Source organism: Mus pahari, chromosome 10 (genome assembly GCF_900095145.1).
Source record: "Mus pahari chromosome 10, PAHARI_EIJ_v1.1, whole genome shotgun sequence".
Classification (NCBI taxonomy): Eukaryota; Metazoa; Chordata; class Mammalia; order Rodentia; family Muridae; genus Mus; species Mus pahari.
Genome location: NC_034599.1, coordinates 99,891,174 through 99,901,076, shown reverse-complemented (window position 1 = coordinate 99,901,076; position 9,903 = coordinate 99,891,174). Strand labels below are relative to the sequence as shown.

At 43.9% G+C, this 9,903-nt stretch overlaps 1 protein-coding gene across 1 annotated transcript in view; it reads left to right on the top strand.

Moving 5' to 3' along the window:
- The window catches only part of Rad54l2 (RAD54 like 2), a 434,133-nt gene that overhangs the window by 397,555 nt on the left and 26,675 nt on the right, over positions 1-9,903 (top strand). The window contains exons 3-7 of the mRNA XM_021206315.1: positions 4,771-4,969; positions 7,185-7,324; positions 7,948-8,064; positions 8,481-8,707; positions 9,632-9,814. Of these exons, the coding sequence (XP_021061974.1) occupies positions 4,771-4,969; positions 7,185-7,324; positions 7,948-8,064; positions 8,481-8,707; positions 9,632-9,814 (866 nt within the window). The remainder of the gene's footprint in view (positions 1-4,770; positions 4,970-7,184; positions 7,325-7,947; positions 8,065-8,480; positions 8,708-9,631; positions 9,815-9,903) is intronic.

The following is a 9,903-nucleotide window of genomic DNA, read 5'->3' as shown; positions in this document are numbered from 1 at the left end:
GAGTTCCAGGACAGCCAGGGCTACACAGAGAAACCCTGTCTTAACCCCCCCCCCCCAAAAAAAAAAAAGTTAGAGATAAATTAGTATTTAAATTATGCAATTTTGAAAGATAGTAAGCACAGTGACAGGATGAACTTGCTGTGATTATTATTATTTTGGGAGTTGTCACCCCCTCTTGTTGCCTTTAAATATCTATTTGGGGTTCTACCCCACTTCAGATCATTTAGTTCCCAAATAAAAGACATAGAGGCTTTTACTTTTAGATTTATAATAAACCTTAAAGCACTAGGGCTGGGCAGCTATCAGCCCTCTATGCTATTTTGTCTATTTGCCTGTGGTGATCCCCAAGATATCGCTTGCCATGTTCCACCTGGGCTACTCCTACTCATCAGGCCAGCCCTTGTGACTGTGCCCTCATGATCCGCTGACCCCATGGCAACCTCATCTTCCTTCCTCCTCTGTCTCTTAGTCCCTGCCTGAGAACCCAAGCCCAGGAACCTTCACTGTGTCTCCCTCTTTTCTGCCCAGCCTAGGCTGTCGGCAAGGTTTATATCTGGTCAGGAGCAACAAGATCTTGGAGGCCATATTTAGCATTTGAATACTTAGCAGCATCAGACCAACTCCCTATATGAACTCTGTCTGCTTCCATCTCTATTCCAGCAAGCCAGTCTGTCATTTGTTCTCAGGTCTTCCATCCTTAACATTATAAACCCTTTTCCCCCTTGATTAGAGCTGTACCTCTGGCTGGCTTGGAATTCGCCAGGTGGACCAGACTGGCCTCACACTTGGTCCAGTGCAAGCCTCCTGCTTCTGCATTCCGCTGCTGGGATCACAGGCATGGGCCACTGTGCCTCACTTTCAAATTAAAAAAGGAGCTCCTGGGTCTGGGAAGATGCCTTAGGAGTCGTGAACTTCTCTTAACAACCTTGGTTTTGTTCCTAGCAGGCACCCACAGGCGTGTAACATACCCTTCATACAGATTTGTACACATATACATAGTTAAACTTTTTAAATGTAGTTGTTTATGTTATGAAATACTGAGATGATCCTCAATTATCTTTAAAATTATTTTTATTATTGTTAATTTATTTCCACAAGGACCACATATGGTTGGTATCCTTTTACATTTCTTTTATTTATTGTTTTTTACCTCCCTTATATATTTTTTTCTTATAGTTTATTTCTAGAAGAAGAGGATTTACTGGCTCTATAGTTTTATATATTCTAGATTTCACTGATTATACTCATGTGGTCTTGTTTAACATAATTTCTTTGTCCTTTTCAAATTTGTAAACTTCAAATGTGTTGAGATTAGGGTATAAAATTTTTGGTGCATATAGCCCGTGGATTGTAGTGTATTCGTAATTTGTACATTTGTTTCTTGAGGAAGTATCTGTGTCTGGGATGTTGTCATTCTCTCTGTTATTTTGCCTCAGTCTTACAAGTACTGGGATTACAGGTGTGTGCTACCACTCCTGGCCCAGCATTTATCATTATATAATGCATTTATCATTATTATGCATTTTATCACAGGACATTAGTAGAAAATGCTGAGTTTTAGAGGTCATTGGTCCCTCTAGTATAGAGGGAAAAGGGATGATCCCTAGAAGTATATGTATCTGCACTTACTGAATGAAATGTGTGGTGTGGTGTGTCCTGTCTCTCTCCCTCGCCACCCATGCAAGGCTTCTCAGTTAAATTTTTGGTGATGGTGGTATTTATAACTCATTTCCAAGGAGCTTATGCAAGTGGTCTTTGTTTATATAACTCGTGATTGTTACTCATAGCTGACTTGAGTGAAAGAGAAAGTTCAAGGCATTCAAGTCAAAGAGAAAGTTCAGGGGTATTTGTGCCCAGGTCTGAACCTATGATCTTAGCCAGGGTAGTAATAGCCATTGACTTTTAAGCTATGCAAATACTAATTACATTTGTTATATGTCAGAACATAGGACTCTTACCTTCTGGTTTGATTATAGGTAGGCCTACCACAACTGGCCAGTTTCTGAGCATTTAAAAGATTTTATTGCTACACTCAGCCCCACCCCCACCCCAACCCTGCTAGACCCTAGGTAATAGGCCTTATAGTTTGGAATGGATATTTAATAGTAAATCTGTCTGTAACTCTGGAAGACTAGCAGCTGTGCTTTTTCCTCCCAAGAACAGCCTATTCTATGTGGAAGCATGATAGCCAGACCAAGGAGACAACAGTTGGCTCCAAGCTCTCCCTGTCCAGCAGATCAGCTTCAGCCCCCTTGACTTGACCTTGCAGAGCTGCCCCCTGTTCTGACTCTGTCCTGTCTGCCTACCCTTTAACCTTGCTTCCAACTGGTCCTCCAAGTAGTTACTCAATAAATTTGCTTGTGAAATAGAAACAAAACATAAAAAGATTTGGAGACCATCAGAGGTCATTATCCTGTCATGGGGTATAGTTCAGTGAGAAGACAACTCAGCTATTGTACAACCAGGCCAGAGAACCAGCAAAGAACACTAGGTTGTCCAGTCCCAGCTAAAGTGTAGTAGGCCATTCTGCAGTTTTCATCTAATCTACTGCCCAATAAGCCACCTCAGTAGGTGCTCACTTAACAGTGGATATCCCCCTCCTAGGGGATGTGCTATATAAGCAGCTGTTTACCCTTTAACCTTGCTTCCAACTGGTCCTCCAAGTAGTTACTCAATAAATTTGCTTGTGAAATAGAAACAAACCATAAAAAGATTTGGAGACCATGGGACATGGTGGGATTGGGAGTCAGGATTGATGTGTAAAACTTTGTGGCTTTTCAATGCCTGCTCTTGCTCTAAAATAATGACACAGGGGCTGGTGAGATGGCTCAGCAGGTAAGAGCACCCGACTGCTCTTCCGAAGGTCCTGAGTTCAAATCCCAGCAACCACATGGTGGCTCACAACCATCCATAACGAGATCTGGCGCCCTCTTCTGGAGTGTCTGAAGACAGCTACGGTGTACTTACATATAATAAATAAATAAATTTTAAAAATTATTTTAAAAAAAATAATGACACAGAGACCTGGTGTGTTTATTAATAGCTCCTTGCACTATAGCTGGGCAGGGTTCTCATCTGTTCTAACCTGATATGCTACTTCCCAGCCACATGGTGTTACCTGCCATCTTGGTTTTGCCCTGAGTGTTCCTGCTCCATTGGTGTCCTCCTGGACTAACCCTCTCGTGGCAAATTCTTCTCTTGCTGGTCTCTACCAGAGACTCTCTCACTGGGATCAGAATTCCCTCCTTATTCTCTCTTGCCCAGATATTGGCAGATCAGCTCTTTATTAAGCAATCAGAGGTGATGAAAAACATTTTTCACATAACATTAAGACAGGAGATAGTTGACAATGTCAACATCCGAACTGCAACTAGATCTCTGGACTACTGAGTAGTACTCAGTACTCAGCATCTAAAGAAATAGACAGTGCACAAAAACAACCCCTCACCCACATTGATGGCTCTCTCTTTTAGGAGATAAGAATTTAGAGCAGAGAGTCGGACAGTTGTGAAAATGTGCATCTGTATTTGAGAGGAAAGGGTGCTAAAAGGAAAGTTGTTTTTGTTTTTTTTTTTTAATTGGTTTCTTTACTTTTTTCCTTTTTTTCTGAGATACTGCCTAACTATATAGCTCTAGCTGTCCTGGAACTCACTATGCAGACCAGGTCAGTCTTGAACTCATAGAGGTCTGCCTACCTGTGTTTCCTGAGTCCTGGGATTAAAGGTGTGCACCACTACACCTGACTGAAAAATAGTTCTCTTAATGGCAGACAGTTGCCTGGCTTTTCTTCAGGGCTGTTTGCAAGAGAAACAACCTTGGGAGAGCAGCTAAAAGACTTACTTGGTGTTCTACTTTGACTCCACTCCTCCTTCAAGATAATTCTGTTTATTGTTAAGATTTAAGTGAACTGGTACAGGCTTTACTTCAATACAGTGTCATGGGTCCTAGGGCATTGTTCCAAGCATGCAGGGACACATAATCTTGTTTGATAAAGCCAGCTTACTAAACTGTTCAGCGTAAAATGACTAGGTAGATTGACATGGCTCTCCTATGTAGTAGTTCCCATTCTGTTTCATTACTTTCAACAGGAGGTTCAAAATCAGTCTGAATAAACCCCCTACATAAGAGTCTTCTGAAGAAAATAACTTACTTTGGGGCTGGAAAGAACACTTGTTCTTACAGAGAACCTGGATTTAGTTCTTAGCACCCACATGGTTACTTGCCCCCTTTTTAATATTCAGTACATATTACTGTTTGTGTCTGTATGAGCCGTATGCTGATGGCTGTATGAGCCATCTCTTGTAGAACACAATATTCTTTGAAGGGATTCTTAAAACTATCTGTTGATACATCTGAGGCAGAGCTTGCCATTTGTAAATCCACACTAAATGGCTGACAAGTTGAAGAAGTTACTACACCAAGCACTGAAGGAGTAGTGTGAGTTGTCTCCAACTCCCAAGGCAGGCACCAGCACAGCCAGCACTCTGCAAGCATTCTGAGGCCAGAGGCCTCCTAACTCCTATTACACCACTAAGTGAATGTTGTCATTTGTTATGCGCCCTTCTCTGGTCTAGGTCCACATACTATCTAGTCTTCATATGGCTCCTAAGTGTGAGCATTGCTGTCTTCATTTTAGGTACATCTGCTGACATTCAGAGAGATACCACCTTGGGTGCAGAGTTGTAATATGAGCCTTGGGATGTCTGGAATCAAAATCAACCTCTTCCCCTGTCCCTAGTAAGCTACCTCTTTCTCTTCCCTTTTTTTCAGACACATCCCTGGAAGGCATGTGTGGCACTGAACATGCCCAGTTGGGGGAAGATGGGCAGCGGCCGCCGCGGTGCACTTCAACTACCTCATCTCAGTCTGAGCCTTCAGAGCAGCTTAGGCACCAAGGCAAGATCCTAGCATCCGAGGACCCCAAAAAGAAGCGAGCTCAGAAGCCCTCTCACATGAGAAGAAATATACGGTGAGCTGTGTTCTGGGTAAGGAGAATTGGAAAGCGTGTTACTAGTAGTTACAACAGAAAAATTAATCTGGGCAAGAATGTCTTTTCCAGTGGAGAAAAGTGACCATTGCTGAACCATCATTAATAGTGCAGATGGCACATGCGGTGACACATGCCTGCAATCAGGCACTCAGGATGCTGAGGCAAGAGAGTCATGAGTTCCAGACCAGCTAGATTACTTAAGGAGACCCTGTCTCAAAACAGCAACAACTACAAAACCAAACCAAACCAAGCCAAAAAACCCAAACCAAAAACACAGTAGTGAAGGGGCAGTTCAGACCCACTGTTAAGGCACAGAATGAATGTAGGGAATGGTGTGTGTGTGTGTGTGTGTGTGTGTGTGTGTGTGTGTGTGTGTGTGTGTAGGGGCCAGCAGCACTTGACCATTGAGAGGCCTTGGTGGCTGCTTGATGATGGTAGGGTCCCCTGACTTAGACTTTTCTTCTTTTATGTCTCAGGACATGAAGTTTAAAACAGATCAATAAACAATCAGCAACAACAGAAAACTTCCAATAAAACTGAGTCATCCTCTCCTTGGAATTCGATTTCAGATAGGTGGAGGCTGACCCAAGAGTGGCCTAAAAGATAACGAGATAAAACTTTCTTAACTTTCCAAATTCTCAACAACCCTTCTCTCTGCCAAATAACACCTTGATCTATAAGGGAAAATAAATAACATCATTTCCCCACTTGTTATACTTTGTTGTTCTTCATTTGTTTGTTTGAGATAGGGTCTAACCCAATAGCTGAGGCTGCCTGGAACTCACTATGTAGCCCTGGCATTGAACATGTGGTAATCTTCATACTGCAGTCTGTCAAGTGCTGGAATTAAAGTGTGGGCTATCAAGCTTGGCATTGCCCCATAGCTTTCAAAACATAGGATGGAAACTTGAAAGTATTACTCTTAACTTTAGAAAATAATGAGACAGAATCCCTATTACCCTATTTGTCTGCCTAGCAACTTTAACTTTGTGTGTGTGGGTTGGCCCGTGGGTACACACACATGTGCATACCCATGTGTTGTGAGTTTATGGCATAGTGCATGCACTAGAATGTGTGGAGGCCATAGTAAGTCATCAAAAAGTTTTCCCCTATTGCATTCCACCTGGTTGCTGTGGGATGGGATTTTTCCATTGAATAGGGCACTCATTTTGGCCAGAAGCTCTTAGGATCAGCCTGTCGCCCCTAATAGTAGAGTTAAGAACATGTTCAGCCACTCTTGGCTTTTACATGGGTGGTGAGAATTTGAACTTAGGTCCTTATGTGTGCAAAACAACACTCTCTCTCTCTTTCTCCCCCCCCCCATGTAAACCACAGTATTTTAACGTTTGGTCTTTTTGTTTTTATTTTTGTGTGCAAGGGTGTGGGGAGGGGAGATGTGAGGTTAGAGAAGGATGTTCAGTATTTTAAAGGTTTATTTATTATTATATTTAAGTACACTGTAGTTGTCTTCAGATGCACCAGAAAAGGGTGTCAGATCTCATTACGGATGGTCGTGAGCCACCATGTGGTTGCTGGGATTTGAACTCAGGACCTTCAGAAGAGCAGTCGGTGCTCTTAACCTGAGCCATCTCTCCAGCCCCTCTCTTGTTTTCTACACTATACCCTTGAGACAGTCTCTCCCTGAACCTGGAGCTCGATGTTTTTCAAACAGCACAGGAGAAAAGCCAGGCACTTGCTGACCAGCAAGCCCAAGCAGCCTTGCCTTTGCCCTGCCCTGCCCCATCTTGTGTTCACATCACATGCTCAAGCCAGCTTTTTAGGTGGGCGCTGGGAATTTCCACTCAGGTCTCATGTGTGCACAGCAGCTGTTCTCACCAACCAAGACAGCCCGGCTTTTTAATATGCAGAGTCAGATTGGTAGGGCCGTCCACGAGGACAACAAATAATGAGTTAAGTGCGGTACTGCAGAACCTTTGAGCTTTACCCAAGTCTTTTTGGTTTGTTTTTTGTTTATTTTTATATCTTGTTTGTTTGGATTGGCTTGGTTTTTGAGACAGGGTCTCACTCTATAGCTCTGGCTGTCCTGGAACTCACTATGTAGTGCTATGGTGTGGAACTCAGATCTGCCTGTCTTTGCCTCCTGAGTGCTGAGATTAAAGGCTTGCACAACCACACCCAGCTACATTGCACAAATCTTAAGTTAACTGAAGGGAAATCTCTTTTTAATGTTTAGAAAGCTACTCCGGGAGGATCAGTTGGAGCCCGTTACCAAAGCAGCACAGCAGGAAGAATTGGAAAGAAGAAAGCGCCTGGAGCAGCAGAGGAAAGAGTATGCAGCCCCCATTCCTACTGTCCCTTTGGAGTTCCTGCCTGGTAAGCAGCCTTTTGTTAGGAATGACCACCTGTTCCAGGAGAAAAGGCCCTTAGCTTGCAGCGTGGTCAGACAGGTCTGGGTTGTAGTCTAGCAGGAACCCTGAAGGCCCTTTGCTTGTTGACAGCCCTTCAGAGTCAGAAGCACTGTTATTTAGAAAGTGGAAATAGATGGAAACTACTCAGGTTAATTTTATTGAGGCTTGTTGTTTTCCTGTAGCTTTAGACCTTAGCATGCCTGGAGAACTGGGAAGTGAGACTGGGAGGGTTTTTTTAGCTTCCCTCTGCTTCTCTTCTCAGTGATCATTCCCCCATTAGAGCAGCAGAGGAAGTGGGTGGGAAGCACTTGGAAATATGTTTGAGCTGAATGTGGGGAGTTTTATTTGCTCTTTTAATTTAACTTTAGTTGGTGTGTATGTGTGTGTGTGTATGTGTGTGTGTGTGTTGTGTAGAGGCACATTTGTGAATCATGTGTAGAGGTCAGAGAACAACTTGGAGAAATTGGCTCTCTTCATGTGGGTCCTGATGATTAACACTCAGGTCTCCAGGCTTGGCCTCGAGCACTTTTACCCACTAAACCACCTCACTGGCCCTAAATGCCTTCATGTCCATCTTTCTTTTTCCAGAGGAAATTGTCTTACGAGCTAGTGATGGTCCCCAACTCCCTCCTCGTGTCTTAGCCCAGGAAGTCATTTGTTTGGACAGTAGCAGTGGCAGTGAGGATGAAAAAAGTAGTCGAGACGGTAAGGTCAGGCCAGAGGGGCCTCCATCCACTTCCTCCTGGTCCTTACTCTCTTTACATTTAGTCCCTCCCTCCCTCCCTCCCATTTTAATTGCTAGTGGTGGAGGTGTTGAGGTCTTACCCTGTAGTCTAGCCTGGAGTTCACAGTAACCCCCTTGCTTCTCAGCTGCCCAAGTGTGGGACTTATCACACCACCATACCTGACTTGGAAATACTTTTGAAAACTCTAGTCCTTGTTCATTTGGTTTGGAGTCTACCTCTAGCATGTATCCCTGTGTTAACTTAGCTTGCCTTGTCTCTGAAAGAAACACTTTAGAAACATTTCTTTTGAAGTGGTGACAAGTTTTAGCTAACTCCCTGTCTCTGGCTCTGACAAACCGCAGTACTCTGCTCCTTTGATGTTTTTCCCTGACTCAGAGGTGATTGAACTGAGCTCTGGAGAGGAGGATACTCTGCACATTGTGGACAGCAGTGAGTCTGTCAGTGAGGAGGACGAGGAAGAGGAGAAGGGCGGCACCCATGTGAATGACGCCTTAAACCAGCATGATGCTCTCGGGCGGGTCCTTGTCAACCTGAATCACCCTCCAGAGGAGGAGAATGTCTTCCTGGCCCCCCAGTTGGCACGGGCTGTGAAACCTCATCAGGTACAGCCATCTCCTTCCTCCTCTCGTTGCCTTTTCCTTGCTGCAGACATTGCCTGCTTCTGGTTATTAGTATTCTAGCCTGTAAAGTACTTGTTGGATCCCAAAAGCAGCTGTTGGAAAATCCTGATCCAGTTGATGTTTGAAGAGTCCTTTGAATATGAACACAGTGGGGAGAGGAACAAGATAAGCCTCAGGCTAGCCCTGTCTAGTAGAAATCATTGTAGGGACTGGGGGAGGCCCGGCTGTTAAGAGCACATACTGCTCTTGCAGTGGCTCAGGTTTGGGTCCCAGCACTGGCATAGTGGTCTGTAACTCCAGTTCCAAGGCATCCAAAGGGTCCTGTATGCACATGGTGCACATACATACATGTCCTCAGGCACACACACATACGCAAGCACACACTGAAATAAATACTAAAAATGTCATTTATCACATCTTGGTTCTGATGAATCAATAAGGAAAATCTTGAGAGACATAGATTCAAAAGAAAGTCAGACTTTAGGGAATTTCTGAAAATTGAGAATATAATAGTTTGTATTGATCCAGTTCTTGGAACTAGGACCAGTGAGTGAACACCCACACAGTCAGAGATTGACTCAGTTTCAGAACTTCCCACAGCAAGAACTATTGGGTTACCTATAACACAAGCACAGAGCAGCCAGGCTGACTGAAAGACCTTGTCAGGAGTCTGATACTGAAGACTCTTTAACTCCTATAGGACTTTATATAAGGTCAGTACTATTTTGTGTATCACCAAGATGACTGTCACTAGCTGGAGTGACAAAATTCTGTAGACCAGTCAGGGTCATACCAACATCTGACATAAATACATGCTTGTTTACTGACCATTCCCAAGTGAGTCAAACTGCGCACCCCTGATCTCTGGTAGTGTTCCTGACATTTGTGTGGTTTGCTTCTTGTCAGATTGGTGGGATCCGGTTCCTATATGATAACCTAGTGGAGTCCTTAGAGAGGTTTAAGACCAGTAGTGGCTTTGGCTGTATCCTGGCCCATAGCATGGGTCTGGGGAAAACTCTGCAAGTGATCTCCTTCATTGATGTCCTTTTCCGCCATACGCCAGCCAAAACAGTCCTTGCCATTGTGCCGGTAAGAGCTCTTAATTCACCCTCTGAACATCTCTGGGTACCTAAAACTTGTTGAGTTCTACAGAGGGAGAGGGAGAGGGAGAGGGAGAG